Here is a 16,472-nt window from a genome sequence, read left to right on the forward strand (position 1 = left end):
CGGCTTTTTTTGCTTCATCTTTAGCTGCTGGTTGAGGGAACAGAGAAGCTAATTTGGGGAAATATATAATACTTGCAACACATTTCCGGGTCTCAGTGACGCAGTTGCCTTACCCTTGTCTCATTGGTTCTCTGCTCTGCTTAAGCGTTTTCCCGCGCTGGCCTCTGTAAAACAACACACTGGACTGTCAGCCTGCGGTACTAGCAAGCTAACCTCTTGTCCATAATTTACCGTAAATTTACAACAGTACCGGAGCGGTTACGTTATCGTCAAGTAATGCCGTCCTCAGATTATGACTCGGCCTGTCTGCCGGATTTATTACCGCTGTACTACCGACGGCTGTTCCCCTTCTCCCAGTACTACCGCTGGCTAAACTATGGAGGAGGTGAGTATCCTGATTGAACTGCTAGCAAGAAGTAATGTTAGCATGTTAAATGACTGGAGGCTTCTTTGCTCTGCCTTGCTCAACACTGTCTAATATTACCCTAAACATCCGAGTCAAAGAGCCGACCACACTAGAGCGGACTAATGTGTTATTTTTTCCTGTGCAACCTCAGTGCAGAAGAACTACTTTCAGAATCGAGAGTTCTCCTTCACCCTCAAAGATGACATCTATGTCCGCTACCAGTCATTCAGCACACTGAGCGAGCTGGAGAAAGAAATGCAGAAGATGAACCCTTACAAGATTGACATTGGAGCAATATACAGTCACCGGGTGAGACAGCGTGCATCTACTGTTGCTTTCCCAGGTTTTGTATTGCGTCGCTGCAGGTGTATGGATAGAGCTTAATCTGTCTGTCACCCACAGCCCAATCAACACAACACAGTCAAGTCAGGGACCTTCCAGGCCCTTGAGAAGGAGCTGGTGTTTGATATCGACATGACTGATTATGATGATGTCAGAAGCTGCTGCAGGTAAATGTGGTTTATTTTGCTGATGCACTGGTGTGGAATGATTGCCACTTTATTCTACATGATTTATTAATCCAGCCTATCCTGACAGTTACAATACTGAGATAACACAAAGTCTGATTCTAGTGCCGCAGACATTTGCTCCAAGTGTTGGACCCTGATGACCATTGCTATTCGCATCCTGGATAGAGCTCTTCGAGGTTTGTTTGTCGTTGATTTTCTTTCAGGCATCTGCTGATGGTATCATCATGTGTTGTCAAATTTGGCATCAAACAGTTTTTTGGATTTATGCGATCTTCTAGACGACTTCGGGTTCCAGCACCTGCTGTGGGTTTACTCTGGCAGAAGAGGAGTGCACTGCTGGGTGTGTGATGAAGCTGCCAGGAAGCTCTCTGTGGCAGCACGCTCTGCAGTTGCAGAATATCTCAGCCTGGTTAAGGTAACAGCATTTTAGCTTTTATTAGGTTATTAGGACAAATTTATTTATTAGCAGAAAGGTTATGTGTTCTCATTGAACGTGTGTTTATCAAGGTGTTTCTCTCTAATCCAGACTTCTGCTTGACCAGTAGGTTTGTTTTATGTCTGATATGGTATCAGCATGTTTGACAATAAGAAACACAAATGGTTACAGGAAGCTAGTCACTGAAGTAGAACTGCAACAGTTTCATACATTGATCAACAGATTTTTGAATTTTGACTCCTTTGGATGCTTTATCACTCAGTTAATGACTTGTATGTAGAAAAGCAATGAGCTGATGCTCATGATGTGATGTGCTATTCACTGCAGGGAGGTGAAGAGACCGTGAAGAAAGTTGTGCTGACAGATCCAATTCATCCATTCATCAGGTAAGACTCAGATAGTGAAGGTTAGTGCAAAGCTGTAGCTATTTGTTCTGTTTTGATGTTTGTGTCTAATTGGCTGTCACTGAGGTTGTTGACTTGACTCACTGATGTTGGTGCTTCAGCTGTTAAAGGGTCTGCGCCTGTTATCTCAACAGAGAGTCTTTGACAGTGGTGGAGCAATACTTTCCCCGGTACGCATTACAGGAACAGGGCATACTCAGCCACAAGGAGTCTGTCGACAAAGTGCTTGCACTCGTGCCTGAAGATATCCTTTTCACCATATTTTGCATATTTGTCTCTTGGATGTAGAGTAGAGCAGATAGCTAGAAAAAACTGTATTTTGTGACTCACAGATTTGATTCAAATATGAGCTTATATCTTTTTTTCTTTTAATGAAAATTGCATTTTTACCATGTACAAACCTTAGTGAGAATAACTGGATTTGACCTTAACTCAGTGCTTACATGTAAGAAAAGAATTACAGAAGGACTTCCAGAACGAAAAGAAACCCGAGACCCGCTGGAAACTGATCAAGGAACAAGCCATTCGGAAACAGGTTTGTAATTCTGATCCAAACACAAAGCGAGCTTGACTACGTGCAGATGTGCTCGGGCAGATTTGCATTAACATTCATTTTTCATTTTATCAGGACAACATGTCCTAATACATACCGTGTTTTAATATCAGGTGTGAAGTGGGTGAAAGGGTAACATATCATCTCGATGTGAAGCTATTAGATTCCAGACAGATGAGATGTTTCACAGCGGGCAGAACCACTTTGTGCATGACAAAAAAGTTTACTCTGATTAAACACATTGGGGCATGTAAACACACATCTTATTGAACCACTTTATGTAGCGTGCATGTAAACAGTTCATTTGGAATCTCTAATTATAATGATTTCAGTCAGGTTGAGGAAATATTGTCCATGTAATCATAACCATTGTTTAACCCTTAATTAATTTTCTCAAGCACTGTATCGTGGACACTAATGATAAACACGGGCACAATGATGTAATCTTTCTTCCTCCAGGGCACTGCCAAAAAGGGCCAGTACTTTGAGAAAGAAATCATGCTGCAGTATTGTTACCCACGGCTTGATGTGAATGTCAGTAAAGGTGTGAACCACTTGCTGAAGAGCCCCTTCAGTGTTCATCCCAAAACAGGTGAGCACAGATCTAACGAGCTTTAATCAAGATGGCCTGATGAGTTCGCCGCTGACAGTCTCATTTTGACTTCTCTCTTTGGCCAGGACGCATTTCGGTTCCCATTGACGTCAAAGAATTAGACTCGTTTGATCCTTTCGCTGTTCCAACAATCAGGTAAACAACAATTTAGAATAATAATCTAATTTCATGTCTCACACTCTCTTGTGTGCAGTATTTGGCACTCCTTAGAGCTGATGTTGTAACTTTTTTTAGCCTGATCTGTGAGGAGCTGGATCGACCCAGGACAGGCGAAGAGGAAGAGAAGTCAGAGGACATCAAGGACAAGGAAAACGACAAGGATACAACAGAGAGACGAAAGATAAGAGGTGAAATTCTGAAATCTCAATTTCAGGGTTATTCTATAACACAAGAGACTTTTTTTGTCTTAAAGTTATAAGTAAACCAACATCAGGTAATCTGGAAGTGTTTTCTGTCTTAAAATGAGGCAAATGTGGTGCCATGACCCATGATGTGCTGAACCTCAATTTAGCTTTCTTTGATATGAAAATCAAACATAATTCTTACTGTTAATAGGGGTTAGGCTAATCATCAGTGAGAACCAGTGGAGTTTAGTTTATTCTTAATAATGTCTAGCTCACTGATTATTTGTCTTCACAGATTACAAAAGAACAAGTCTGGCGAAGTACGTGAAATCCTTGGATCAGTTTGTGGATGGATTGGCTCGTTCATGGAAAGGAGACCTTCTCAAAAAAAGTGGTAAGTTTTATTCTTACTAGGTGAAATGAGGGCAGAGCAACTTTTAACAAGTTTGTTCTTTCAAGTAATCCATTTTCATTCATGTTTTTTTTTTCTTTTTAGATCTTCAGAAGGAATTCTGAAATGGATCAACGATCAGAAATAGGTGCAGAGGCGACTCTGTTGATCGCTGCCTTTCGCTTTATGTGGGTGACGGTGCAAACTGTCCTGTTTTGGGGACATCATGTTGTGGTGAAATGTTGAAATTGTTTCTGATGAACAATAATTTCCTCAAGATCTATTTTGTTATACTCTGAGTACTAATACATCCATAAATAAATCATCCCCGTACTGGAGTCAAATGCAGTCACAGTCACAGTCAAATGCTAATTTTATGTTGTTCTCAGCGTGTTGCCAACATTTTGTTTTTGTACAGTCATTTATGGAAATAAATTTGGTATAAAGTCTTGTATTCCAGTTTCTACTTCATCATCATTTGGGGTCTTTTTTTTTTTTTTTGTTAATATGTTCACATTACCAGCTTTTCTACTTTTAGCACTTCGTAATGCAACAGCTCTAGTTGTATCTTTTTCAGATATTATGCTCTCATGTAATTCTCCAGTAGTATCAAAAGTAAAAATACATACTTTGCAACAAATGCCCCCTGTGAGTGACACGTCATCATATATTATTGGATTATTATTACAGACTGGTTAATGTGTAGGCAGTGTTTTACTAGTTGGTCCAGGTTTAGCTAATTTTAATGACTTCCTATACTAGATGATCATATACATTGAATGTAAAATCTTTATCTGCACACACTAGTTACTACAGGTGTCACATAATGTGGTGAAGTAAACACTACAATATTTCCCTCTGAATTGGAGGAATAATAATAAATTCATGCCCAATATTTTTATTGTAGAGGTACAGTATTGGATAATTATTTGGTTCAGGGAGTTGACTCAGCTATTTTAGCTTTAGCTACTTTAGTTATTTTGACTCACATTAGTAAAAGCAGAGATATAAAGTATCATGAAATGAAAATACACAAGCAGAAATACCCATGATTGTACTTAAGCATTTTACTTTAGTGAAATGCTTGTTGTTAGAAAAATGCTGTTTTTTTTCGAGAAGTTAAATCCCCATAACCCTCCTTTGTTATGTTCTGTTTGGCTATAATTGCAATTGCTCATGAAAAATACTGATTGCGCCTTTAAATAACCCGGAAGAAGAAATCTCTGCTCTAAACCGGATATTACCGCGAAACAAGGGTCAGAAGTTCTCTCTTACAGCCATCTTGGATATAGCGTCTCGAGTCGGTGAGTGTCTCCGTTGATAATCCAATATCATCCAGACGTTTTTCATATATTCTTGTCTGTATGAAGTGTTTCGTGTGTTACAGTAAAGTAAGGTCATCTCGTCGGTACCGCTATTACTTCTGTTTCGCGCCTCTGTTCTGTGATATGTGCGGTTGTAGCACCCATTACCTGCTCAAAATGGGGGAACATGATGACTACCAGTCTGCTAGCAGCCTGTCAGGGCCGCAGTGAACTGTGTGACAAGGGGTATGAGGTTGAGTCGTGTCAACTAGCTGGTCACGTTAGTCGGTTCAAACTGGGGGGAAATGTGACTGCCGACTTTGGGTTAGTGTTTCTCCTCTTAGCTTTCCCCCTGTTGGACTGACAGAACCAACAGCTAGTTAGCTAACTGAGAACTAACGTTAGCTAACAGCCGCTTGAATAGAGAGTACTGGGTGAGCTCACGAGCCAAAGCATGGGCTCCGTCACCTGTTTAACCAGTTATGACAACCGCAAGTTGGTGTCAGCACTGGCTAACTAGTCCGTGCTAACGTTAGGTACCTGTTCTGTTCCACTGACGTTATCCCAGAGTACTTGCCTACATTTGTGTTAAAGCACTGGAAGTTAAGATTTAGCTCGAGCTAATAAACTGTTTTCCCTTGACTCTTCCTCAACAGCAACCATGCCTGGTGAAGCCACAGAAACGGTCCCAGTCACCGAGCAGGAGATGCAGCAGCCTCAAGTGGAGACTGGTTCGTATTCTGGCTTCTCATAAACGTGCATGCAGTACTGCATATAAACCATGGGGTCCTGGAACTCAAAGAAAATGTGAATTGTTCAACAAATAGCCATCTGTGGAGGGTCATGTATTCAGTGGAGGAACAATATTGCACATTTGGATGATTATTTGATTCAGGGTGTTGACTCAGCTGGCTGGCGGCTGAGTTGGTGTGACAGGTGACAGTTATTTTGACTGTCATCTGCCATGTGTTGGGACATTTGTCATAGTAGTTTGCTCTCTGAGGGATTTGAAGTGGTGATATTTCACGCCTTTGCTTGAAAAGAGTCATCCAGGACCCCTCTTTGTATTCACACAGACTCACAATGGTGTGTGTTCACTGACAATTGGATTTAGCTCACAATGCATGATGTTGTGTGTGGTTTTCCCTGTGCACAAAAATGCCTTGAAAAGCCACATTGTGGAGGTTCATAGTAGACTTAGTAATTGCACAGATCATTCTGTTTTTCATTTGTTTCAGCCTGACCATAAAATCTTAATGTAGCTTAGTTTATTTACATAGCTTTTATTGTTTTGCAAGCAATAAGAACAGTTTCATACTGGACAACTTTTGAAAGAGATTAGTTAACATTGTATATGGTGCGCTTTTGACAAAAAAACATTTGGTATAATTGCCAAATAAAGTGAAAAATGGATTTGTCTGTTACCCATATTAGTTGGAGTGGATGTGTTTGAATTACAATGGTATATCAAGGAGTATTCACAACAGTCAATCATACCAGAATAATTCAGCATAATTCTCTAATTGCATATTACAGTTTTTTCTAGATCGTTAAGCATCATTTTTCATGCTCCTCCAGTGTTTTAATGCAGAAATTGTAAGTGGGAGGGGGTACTTGTTTAGGGGTGGGGCAGGGAATTCTTTATCAACTGTTGTTGCAGCCAGCGCTAGAGAAACGGCTAACAGGGTAGCTCATCAGTCAGTGTTAGCTATTCCCCTGCAGTCATTTGTAAAATACCAAGATGATTGAGTGACATGTACTGAACTGTAAATGTGATGTTAGAAGCTATCACCAATCTGCATGCGTGCATTTGTTTTTGAAATGATTTCCCAGCTTTAAATGAAGCCACCAACGGCCCAAAACTTTTGATTTATTTATCTCACAAAGGGAGTTTTGACTTCTCTGTAGTACTTAAAAACCAGAATTCCAGCTCAGCAGTATTAGAATGAAGAGTAATCCTTTAAGCTACGGGAGTGCCATCAGTTTAGCTGTAATCTGTCTGAATATGCAGTTGGGCTGGGTAAAGTACAACATTGCTGCAGTTATGACACCTAGCGTAGGCTTGAGCGTTTCAGCACTGTTGTCTATTGTCATGGGCAGGTGCTATCTAATCTCTTAAAAATGTTTTCATCAGTTTTAATTGTAAATTTGACACAGTCCAATTTTTAACATTAAATCCAAATTACAAGATTTATTGATATTGCATTTTTGATTGTCTTTGCTTGTAGCTCTTCTGAAAAAGCTGTTGACATTTGCTCTTTATCTTCAGAAACTACACTGATCATATAAACAGTAAAACTAATTTAGATCAGTTTGTTTGAGTGGAGGTTCATTGTGCTTTTTGTTAAGCAGCTCATCAGGGTAAATTACGCAGAGGGCAATATTCTGTGTTCTGTTTAGCCATGAAGGACATGGGTAGAATAATCATACCAGCAGTGGTAACTGCATTTACTTGTGGCTTAATGTCACATTATCTGTGCAAGGACATCTCATTTTGCAAAATGTGTGTCCTTAATTACAGTGGTATGGTACTGATGTGGCTTGAACCTGAGATGGGTCAGTATCCAACACCGCTCTGAATAAGGGCAAGTGTTGGGTCATTAGTTCATAGGAATGTGTTTGTGTTGGCATCATGTTGCATAGTCCTCTATTAATGCTGACCACAATGCTTTCATCCTTGAATGAGATGCCTTTGAAAATGATTACAAAATGATTTTGGAAGTTAAGGAATGATTTCACATAGACTTTTCCATAAAGCAGTACAATTATGTACATGTACTTAGCATTAGCAGGGATGTGATAGATTTTTTTTTTTTTTCTTTTCCCCTGGATTTCTGACAGCCCAACCTGAATGTGTGACCCACATGAATCATGTAGATTCTTAAAAAAAAATTAGGATCACGTTGGCTTCTCTGTCCTCTCCTATGTGATTGACTGAGGACAGGGCTCAACACACACACACACACACACACACACACACACACACACAGAGCATGGACAGCAGGCAGTGCAGGCAGTTAATCACATCAGTAGCAGAGGGAAAAGGACAGAGGACAAGAGGAAGGACTGACACGTGTCTGTGTGCTTCATTCATTATTCTGAGGTCAGATTTATTTTACTCACATATTACAGAGTGTATGTAGGGACTTTGCAGTTGTAAACTAGTATTGCTGCTCTAGAAAACAATATTTAGTTATATTTAAACATAAATCAAAAATATGAAGGATTATGTACTTGAACAGTGAGCTTGTTTCACTTTATTTCTTGCTAATGGCCAAGTGTATGTGAAAACTGTCATTACACTTGCCATTTACAAATCTCATGTGTGATTCAGGCTTTGAGCTCATAAATAGATTTCGATCTTATTTTCATGCATTGTCTGCCTCTCTGGAATAAAGGAAGTCTTCTGGCACTTATTTACCACTTAATCACTGCATGGGTTTGGGACACAATTTATTTTTTGGACTGCACTCAACAGAGACAGTTATGTCACTGAACTTTTCACAAACCCATTGCTTCTGTTCACACATGGAGCACAATTTATTATTCACTTCAGTGTATTCATGAACCCCTTTTAATTTGTATAGAAGCAAATTGCTTTCCAAACAACTGCTGTGATGTCCCTTCCCCTTGTTATTCCTGTTGCTTTTCCTTTATCAGCTGCAGAAGTATTGAATTCCTCTGCCCCTCCTGAGCTGACTGTTCCTACAGTCAGCAAGGCAATCCCTCTGGAGAATCCTCCAGAAACCTCTGGTCCTGCTCAAGAGATAGGTGGTCCAGAAGAAGCTAGCGCTCAGACTAATAGTGAGCAACCCAATGGTGTAGCTGCAACTCAAGAAATGACCAAGCAAACTGAAGAGATTGGGTTGGTGACTACACCTGTCTCAGTGCAAGAGGCAGCTGCTAACCCAGCAGGGGATTCAGCTGACTTGCCAGTTCCTGAGGAGTCTGTGCCTTCTGCTGAAACTCCCATTGCATCTTCAGAAGGCCCACAAGTTGATAAAGAAGCATCGCCAACTAAAGGGGCACAAAGTCAGAAGTCAGTTGTTGCTGCTGAAGAATCAGCCCATCAAGAGGTTGAGCAGAATTCTGTTGAAGCAAGGGCCTCTGGAGATGAGCCCAGACTAGTCGCAGAAAAAATTCTTGATGATCCCAAACCATCTGCACCTGAAGACATCGGTGTGTATAGTGAAGTTGGGAAGGCAACTGATTCCCCAGAGACTGCAGTAGCAGACTCGAGGAATCTTTGCCAGGAGGCAGTTAAAGAAGAAGTATCGCCTGGTGATGTGAATGTCAATGTGGCTCCTCAAAATGAAAATCCTGACAAGGAAGAACCTATTCCACTTGTCTCGAAGGCCATTCAGTCAAAGGGGAACTCCAAATGTGAAGGCCCTCCTCTTTCCACACACCACCTGTCAGGTTGGTTTATCCTCTAAAAAGCAGGTGCTCCCCACCAAGATTTAATGTTTTCCTTACAATAAACAATATGGTCTCAGTGGTATTTTGCAGTATGAGAAAGTTTGCTAAATGGCTTAAGGCCATTCTGCTGCCTCTGGTGGTTTGTGTCAGGGTGGGTCATGACTTGTGTTTTCTCTGCATCTGTAGTGCTGTAGGGTAGGATAGTAATCATTCTTTTTATTTCACCTCTTTAACACATCAGTAGTTGTTACAATTGATCCATTTGGACAGGTTTTGGTCAGTTCTACTTCAAAGCACCAGTTTGGTGGTGCAGTAACGTGCGTTTATGCAGTAGGTAGTATAGCTGTTGATCTATGCAAGTGCGATTTTTTTATTTATTTATTTTTTAATGTATTTATTTTCTTCATGTGGTTATGATTTGTGTTGCAAGTATGATTGTGTCCTAAGTGCATCTTGACTTAATATAGAGTGCAGTTTTCTGTGTGGAAGTAATATGTACTGTGCATTTTGAATAGCAGTTTGCTTCACACTCTAAAGTTAGGCAGGTTTGTCATTTTCCTAACACTAAGCAAGGAGTTTGTGCCTTGGTTCATTATCATTTAACCTGCATGCGAAAGACTTCCCCTTTCCCATCCAAAAAGTTTAAAGAATGTTTTTCTATTCAGCCACACCTCCTGCCTCAGCTTCCTCCCAGCAACCTCAGGCAGCTTCTGGCCCTGCAAAGACCAAAGGCAAAAATGCCAAGAGTATGCAGGGTTCCTCTGCCCCAAAGGCTGTCCCTGGCAGAAGAAAACGATCCTCTATGTCTGCCTCTTCCTCTTCTCCCACCTCGCCAAAATCTACTCCTTCCTCTACCCCCTTGTCCCCCGTGCCATCTCCGCTAGCTTCCACACCTGGCAGCTCGTCTGCAAATGAGGCGAACCGATTCACCCCAAAAGTTGTCAAGGCTGGCAAACAAGGAAAAGCTAAGAAAGGAGAGGCATTTGTGCCTGTCTCTGCCCCTGAGGAGTGCAAGGTTACAGCAGCAAATGAAAAGCCAGCAGAGGCTAACTTCAATCAAACTGTAGCAGAAGCTAAACCTGCCCCAGTTGAGCCAAGCAAACCCTCACCAGCCGCTGCAAAGCCTATTGCAACCCCACCTGCTTTTAAAGTTACCTCAAAGCCTGCGGTAGCAGCTCCAGTTTCATTTTTAGATGCTCTTGCTTCTAGTCCTCCCAAATCAGTTGAAGCTAAGACAGCATCATCAAAATCTGCTCCTGCAGCTGCTGATGATGAGCTTCCCCCACTTATCCCACCTGAGAAGCCAATTAAAATGCCAGCATTCATACCCTCTGTTGAGAAAGAGTGTGCAAAACTTCCTCTAAATCATCAGAATTATGATATTGCCCCTGTAGAAGTTACTAAGGTAGCATCCAAAACAAAGACAGATAAAGTGGTTGCTGAAGCCTCAGCTGCAGCTGTTGAGGCTGCCAAACCAGCCCCCACTGAAGCTCCTAAACCAGTTTCTGATGCCAAATCTGCTCCTGTTAAAGCTGCCAAGCCAGCTGCTGAGGCCAAACCTGCTCCTGTTAAGGCTACTAAATCAGCTCCTGAAGCCAAACCCACTCCTGTTAAGGCTGCTAAGCCAACTGCTGAGGCCAAACCTGCCCCTATCGAGACTAAGCCAGCTGCTGAGGCCAAAGCTGCTCCTGTTAAGGCTGCCAAGCCAGCTGCTGAGACCAAAGCTGCTCCTGTTAAGGCTGCCAAGCCAGCTTCTGAGGCCAAACCCACTACTGTCGAGGCTGCCAAGCCAGCTGCTGAGGCCAAACCCACCTCTGTCGAGGCTGCTAAGCCAGCTGCTGAGGCTAAACTCGCCGCCCCTGTCGAGGGTGCCAAGCCTGCTGCTGAGGCCAAACCCGCTCCTGTTAAGGCTGCTAAGCCAGCTGCTGAGGCCAAACCCGCTCCTGCTAAGGCTGCTAAGCCAGCTGCTGAGGCCAAACCCGCTCCTGTTAAGGCTTCAAAGCCAGCTGCTGAGGCCAAACCTGCCGTTGTTGAGGCTGCTAAGCCAGCTGCTGAGGCCAAACCTGCTCCTGTTAAGGATTCAAAGCCAGCTGCTGGGGCCAAACCTGCTGTTGTTGAGGCTTCTAAGCCAGCTACTGAGGCCAAATCTGCCGTTAAGGCTGCCAAGCCAGCTGCTGAGGCCAAACCTGCTGTTGTGGAGGCTACTAAGCCAGCTGCAGAGGCCAAACCTGCCCCTGTGGAGGCTGTTAAGCAAGCTGCTGAGGCCAAACCTGCCCCTGTCAAGGCTGCTAAGCCAGCTGTTGAGGCTAAACATGCTCCTGTTAAGGCTGCTAAACCAGCTGCTGAGGCTAAACCTGCTCCTAAGGTCACAAAGCCAGATGCAGAAGTCAAGACTACCCCTGTTGAGGTTGCTAAGCCAGCTGCAGAACCTAAACAAGGTGCCACTCAGGTTACCAAGCCAGCCCCTGTGAAGGGTGCTAAGCCGGTTATTGAAGCTGAATTGGTTGAGGGTAAGATGGCACCTGCTGAGGTTGCCAAGCCTTCCAAACCAGCAGCTGAGTCTCCATCTGCTCCCTTAAAACCTGCTCTAGTTGAGCCCACTGTTCCTGCCCCTGCTCCCCGTAAACTCACATTTGCTGAGGCAGTTGCAGCCCCCGCCCCTGTTAAACCTGAGGTAAATGGTACCACTCCTTCTGAACCTGTCTCATCACCAAAACCTGCCCCCACACCTACTAAAATCCCAGCCAAGGTGGAGCCTGTGATCAAGAACGACAAGGGTATTTTCTTCTTTCTCTCTTTTTGTCTTTACCTGTTTTTCCAACTGTCAGCGTTCTGGAACTGCTTAGATATGTCGTTCAGAAGCCATGGTTATGAAGTACATCAGCTGTACAACTTCCATGATGCTACCTCGTTGTTGACTTGGGTGCTTCTGTCAGTGCTGTTGTTGTATTCTGTCAGCCATATGCAGTTAATTTATGTGATCGTGTGATGTCTAATAGTTGGTGAAGATGTCTAGTGTCAGTCTGGAAAATGTGGTATTGGATAGAAAGGTATTGTTTTCAACAAACAGTGTTGCAGATTGGAAGTTAAAGAGCTCTCATCACAGTGACCCTTTTGCAACATTAAGTTAATGGTTATTGCAGTTTTTAACATACACATTGAATTGAAATTTTTAACATGCTAGGTCAATGTAGTTCATCTCAGGTCACAATAAATGTACTTTGAATTGCTATTAACCAACCTATTTTAATTTCCCAGGATTGATGCACCTTATTTCCATAATAACTTGTAAGTGTACACATGTGGAATACTTGGCACATTGTGACTAAATTGTAGTTTCTGCTGGTGGTTTCTGTAGGATCCGGCACTGAGTCGGACAGTGATGACTCAGTCCCTGAGCTGGAGGAACAGGACTCCGCACAGACACAGACACAGCAAGCTCAGGTGAGAGTTCAGTCTGGTCATTGCATCTTCTGTTCCCTGTTGACTTGAAACAGAAAAGATCATTACAACATCTACTGCTTACGTAACACATTTTGTAGAGATATTGTTTGTCCTTTACTCCTCTGTGATGATTAACACAGTGACTTTCGTTCTTCTGAGTCTACTGAAGCCAGCCTTTCTGTCCTGAGAAGAGAAAGTGACAAGCATTACAAGTTCAAACTCCCCGAATTCCTCAGTCTACGTTTTTGTGTGGACATAAAATGTGGATGAATATTTTGTCTCTTACAGCTTGCCGCAGCTGCTGAAATAGACGAAGAACCTGTCAGCAAAGCCAAACAGAGCCGCAGTGAAAAGAAGGCACGAAAGGTAATGATCTTACATCTCTTACTTGTTTCATTAATGAAATTGGAATGCATCTGCTTTCTCTGTAATGTCAGAATTGGCCACATGTGTAAAATGACTTATTTCTTCCAGGCGATGTCAAAGCTTGGTCTCAGGCAGGTAACAGGGGTCACCAGGGTCACCATTCGCAAGTCAAAGAACATCTTGTTTGTCATTACCAAGCCAGACGTCTACAAGAGCCCCGCATCAGACACATACATCGTCTTCGGTGAAGCTAAGGTATGTAGCCAGCAACCATACTATCCACCTTAATCCTTGTCCCTGTCTTGTCCAATCCTAGCTTGTTATGAGGCAGCAGAATAGTAATATACCAAATAGGTCTTGCATTGATTTCTCATTTTACTTTTTGTGCCCTAGATCGAAGATCTTTCCCAGCAAGCCCAGCTGGCTGCTGCAGAAAAATTCAAGGTACAGGGAGAAGCTGTATCAAACATCCAGGAAAACACACAGACGCCAACAGTACAGGAGGAAAGCGAAGAAGAAGAGGTAAGATGCAGTTTTGTTCAACTGAAGATGGATACATATGAATACGCAAAGTTTGTTTTATCATAGACGGTAAAACAAAAATCCCCTTTTAATTCAGGTTGATGAGACCGGAGTTGAGGTCAAGGACATCGAACTCGTCATGTCACAAGCCAACGTGTCGCGAGCGAAGGCTGTACGCGCCCTGAAAAACAACAACAACGACATTGTCAATGCCATTATGGTAAGTTTTCTAATGGTTTGGTGTCTTTATTCTGCAGGCCATTTTAAATGGTTTGCTCAGATCTCTGTAGTTAAATATGCATGAGAAATCTTCAGTGATGATTAAACAGTGACTTTCGTTCTTCTGAGTTTCATGAAGCCAATATTTCTGTCCTGAGAAGAGAGAAGTTCTTTAAATTGTGAGAAAACCTTAATACATACGCTAACAACATTTTTATTTCCTTTGCAGGAATTGACAATGTAATGGGACCCTGGCAACAAAGGGTTGAAGAAAGGTTGCTGATTTAAGCTGGTTTATACAATTTATACCCAAGATGGAAATAAAGTTGTGGCTTGATAAAATGAAATTTTGATGTCTTGTACACTTCACTGGGAACTGGGGACTTTTTATTGTGGTTTGGTTGCAAAGGTCAAAGTGGGTGTAGGATGGAGCATCCCGAAATGGTGACTGAACCCCAACTGTGGCATTACAACAAATGATTTGTGAGTCACAGATCTGATGGGTCTTGATCATTAAGGGGATGTGAAAGAAGAAATTAACTCCACACTTTATTTTTGACTGTTTTCTAATCTTCCATGTGAAATATTTGGTAATGTGACCTCTCTGGTTTTGGTATTTTGAGGGGGAGGTCTTTGTTGGAACTGCTACATGTCAGATATCTGAAATGTGACAAGGCACCACCTAAACACAAGAGGTTGCAAGCCAGAAAAGGTTGGGGAATGAGAACCACTTGCTTATTCTAATTATTTTTTTAATGTAAAATCCTAATCTGAAAACTAGCTGTCGAATAAATGTGAAATAAAAAATACATTATTTCCCTCTTAGATGTAGTGCTGAAGATGTTGGCTTAAGTAAAAAAAACTTACATGGTTCCCTATGGGTTTTCCTATCCAGTACTGCTATGGAGATGTTTTTCTATGAATGGGTCCTTGTTTTGTTTATTTTCCTGCAAGCTAGTAAATATGGATGTAATCAGTGCTGATGTTTAGTGAGAAAGTAAATGCTTCCGATACTCAAGGATACAGTATATGCAGTGAATTTTGGTAAGTAAAATACAGTTTTTGTTTGTGTCGTAGAAAACTCCACAGGGCCCCTTGAAGTAGTATTTGAGTAAATGTTTTTTACTTTCCACCACTGGGAATCAGCTTATTCAAAAGTTAATTCTGTTAAAGGTGGCTCTGACTTCAATTTGCCAAGATTCAAATAAATGCTAGGGCTCAGTTCCCTCACAGAGAATTAAAGGGATTGAGCATTATAATCTTCAGATGAATTGTAAGCAGGCTGTGGCTTAAAATAATACTCAGACCTCCTTTTTTGTATTACAGGTCCCTGAAGTAGAATCACTGAGGCAACTTGAAAACAAACGTCCACAAATCCATACAGCTGGGCAAAACATCCTGACATTTGGTCCTTAATATGGGTTTATTTTACAATTAATTTTTTTCTTTTTTGCATACTACACTTCCATCTGTTTATTAGATCCTCCCCCTCCCCCAATGTGTAACACTGGCGTTCAGTTAAATTATGTAATCCCAAAATCCGGCTCATATACTGGGGTGATGTCGCTTTATTTTCTCAGATTTAACAAAGCCACCTCCAGATCTGCAGAGGACTGAATACTACTAGTGACTCATGAGATTTATCTATAAACAAGTTTCACTCCAGAGCCTCTACACACCCATTCTACAACCACACAAGCCATTTGACCTGTTTCATGAATTCATCAAATTCCCAGCATGCCACCATTGAGTTTCTACCAAATCAGAAAGGATACCTTTGAGGGAGTGCAGGTGAGCTGGCACAGCTTCACCTCCTCTGGCTGGAGACGGTGCAGGTACTTGCCTGCAGCTGGACACATGTTGGCAGCAGAAGAAAGGAAAAAATAAATAAAGCAAATACATTTTTAATTAGGTGGCTTGATAATGCTTAATTATTGTGGCATTCCTTTTGGGTTTTCAACAGATGAATCATGGGGGCAAAACAGTAAATAATTATAAGCAAAGTAAATCAGTAAAATGTAACCAGTCCTGAGCCAGTGTCCTCCAGTGCTCATTAATTTTTTCAGTCAAGTCGGAGACAAACTGTGTGAGGGGGAAGGAGTCGATGTTCAAGATGGTTTAAACTTTTCTCTGTAGGAAACAGTGACACTTATCGTCCAATACAAATAGAGGAAGGCTTTTAAATTCCCAATGCAACCATAAACCAAAAAATGTCTTTTTATTTTTTATTACTAATTGGATCTCACTTCACAAAAATCATGTTGGCTATCATTTTGACGATTGAATCACTCATATTACTTAAGGAAAATGTGTACTTTAGACTGGAAAACTTCTTTCATTTGTATTGTATCTTATTTTTTTATGTTATGGAGCTCAAATAGTTTTGATCAGTTGATCTACAGTTATGATAATATAAATGTTTGCTGATGGTTTTATATCTCGCTTAATATATTTGGTTTTTGGACTGTTGTTGGACAAAACGAGATCTTTATGTCAACTGGTGAGGGGCAGTTTTTTTTTC

At 41.6% G+C, this 16,472-nt stretch overlaps 3 protein-coding genes and 2 non-coding genes across 6 annotated transcripts; all 5 read left to right on the top strand.

Annotated features, from left to right (window-relative positions):
* The first annotated feature begins 146 nt into the window (after positions 1-146).
* Positions 147-4,130, top strand: prim1 (DNA primase subunit 1). Of its 2 annotated transcripts, none has more exons than XM_076741395.1 (13): positions 147-385; positions 558-715; positions 809-915; positions 1,039-1,112; positions 1,215-1,351; positions 1,700-1,758; positions 1,911-2,020; positions 2,220-2,311; positions 2,789-2,921; positions 3,008-3,077; positions 3,177-3,289; positions 3,582-3,680; positions 3,783-4,130. In XM_076741395.1, the coding sequence occupies exons 1-13, from the start codon at positions 277-279 to the stop codon at positions 3,800-3,802; spliced, it is 1,281 nt and encodes a 426-aa protein (XP_076597510.1). In that variant the 5' UTR covers positions 147-276; the 3' UTR covers positions 3,803-4,130. The 2 variants fall into 2 exon arrangements, with proteins under 2 accessions (XP_076597510.1, XP_076597511.1); XM_076741396.1 differs by having other exon boundaries at positions 314-385; positions 563-715.
* A 795-nt stretch (positions 4,131-4,925) lies between these two features.
* On the top strand, positions 4,926-14,298 carry LOC143326847 (nascent polypeptide-associated complex subunit alpha). Its single transcript, XM_076740831.1, has 8 exons — positions 4,926-4,981; positions 5,638-5,712; positions 12,759-12,844; positions 13,133-13,210; positions 13,319-13,465; positions 13,604-13,732; positions 13,830-13,952; positions 14,181-14,298. The coding sequence occupies exons 2-8, from the start codon at positions 5,643-5,645 to the stop codon at positions 14,193-14,195; spliced, it is 648 nt and encodes a 215-aa protein (XP_076596946.1). The 5' UTR covers positions 4,926-4,981; positions 5,638-5,642; the 3' UTR covers positions 14,196-14,298.
* LOC143326845 (uncharacterized) lies at positions 8,461-12,521 on the top strand. The gene is made up of 2 exons (XM_076740830.1): positions 8,461-9,400; positions 10,066-12,521. Exons 1-2 carry the CDS (start codon positions 8,599-8,601, stop codon positions 12,387-12,389), a joined length of 3,126 nt encoding a protein of 1,041 aa, XP_076596945.1. The 5' UTR covers positions 8,461-8,598; the 3' UTR covers positions 12,390-12,521.
* On the top strand, positions 12,963-13,036 carry LOC143327714 (small nucleolar RNA SNORD59). The gene has a single exon (XR_013077758.1). It is a non-coding gene; the product is annotated as a small nucleolar RNA SNORD59 (small nucleolar RNA).
* Positions 14,041-14,113, top strand: LOC143327713 (small nucleolar RNA SNORD59). Its single transcript, XR_013077757.1, has one exon. It is a non-coding gene; the product is annotated as a small nucleolar RNA SNORD59 (small nucleolar RNA).
* Positions 14,299-16,472: the final 2,174 nt, after the last annotated feature.

The sequence above is a fragment of the Chaetodon auriga genome, chromosome 10, assembly GCF_051107435.1.
Source record: "Chaetodon auriga isolate fChaAug3 chromosome 10, fChaAug3.hap1, whole genome shotgun sequence".
NCBI classification, from domain to species: Eukaryota; Metazoa; Chordata; class Actinopteri; order Chaetodontiformes; family Chaetodontidae; genus Chaetodon; species Chaetodon auriga.

What these genes read in the sequence shown, in the direction of transcription:
- prim1 (XM_076741395.1), top strand. Translation starts at nt 277, where the DNA reads ATGCCGTCCTCAGATTATGACTCGGCCTGTCTGCCGGATTTATTACCG. An exon ending in CTGGCTAAACTATGGAGGAG is followed by an intron (nt 386 to 557) that starts GTGAGTATCCTG and finishes GTGCAACCTCAG; the next exon opens with TGCAGAAGAACTACTTTCAG. An exon ending in GAGCAATATACAGTCACCGG is followed by an intron (nt 716 to 808) that starts GTGAGACAGCGT and finishes TGTCACCCACAG; the next exon opens with CCCAATCAACACAACACAGT.
- LOC143326847 (XM_076740831.1), top strand. Translation starts at nt 5,643, where the DNA reads ATGCCTGGTGAAGCCACAGAAACGGTCCCAGTCACCGAGCAGGAGATG. An exon ending in GCAGCCTCAAGTGGAGACTG is followed by an intron (nt 5,713 to 12,758) that starts GTTCGTATTCTG and finishes TGGTTTCTGTAG; the next exon opens with GATCCGGCACTGAGTCGGAC. An exon ending in TCGTCTTCGGTGAAGCTAAG is followed by an intron (nt 13,466 to 13,603) that starts GTATGTAGCCAG and finishes TTTGTGCCCTAG; the next exon opens with ATCGAAGATCTTTCCCAGCA.
- LOC143326845 (XM_076740830.1), top strand. Translation starts at nt 8,599, where the DNA reads ATGTCCCTTCCCCTTGTTATTCCTGTTGCTTTTCCTTTATCAGCTGCA. An exon ending in TTCCACACACCACCTGTCAG is followed by an intron (nt 9,401 to 10,065) that starts GTTGGTTTATCC and finishes TTTTCTATTCAG; the next exon opens with CCACACCTCCTGCCTCAGCT.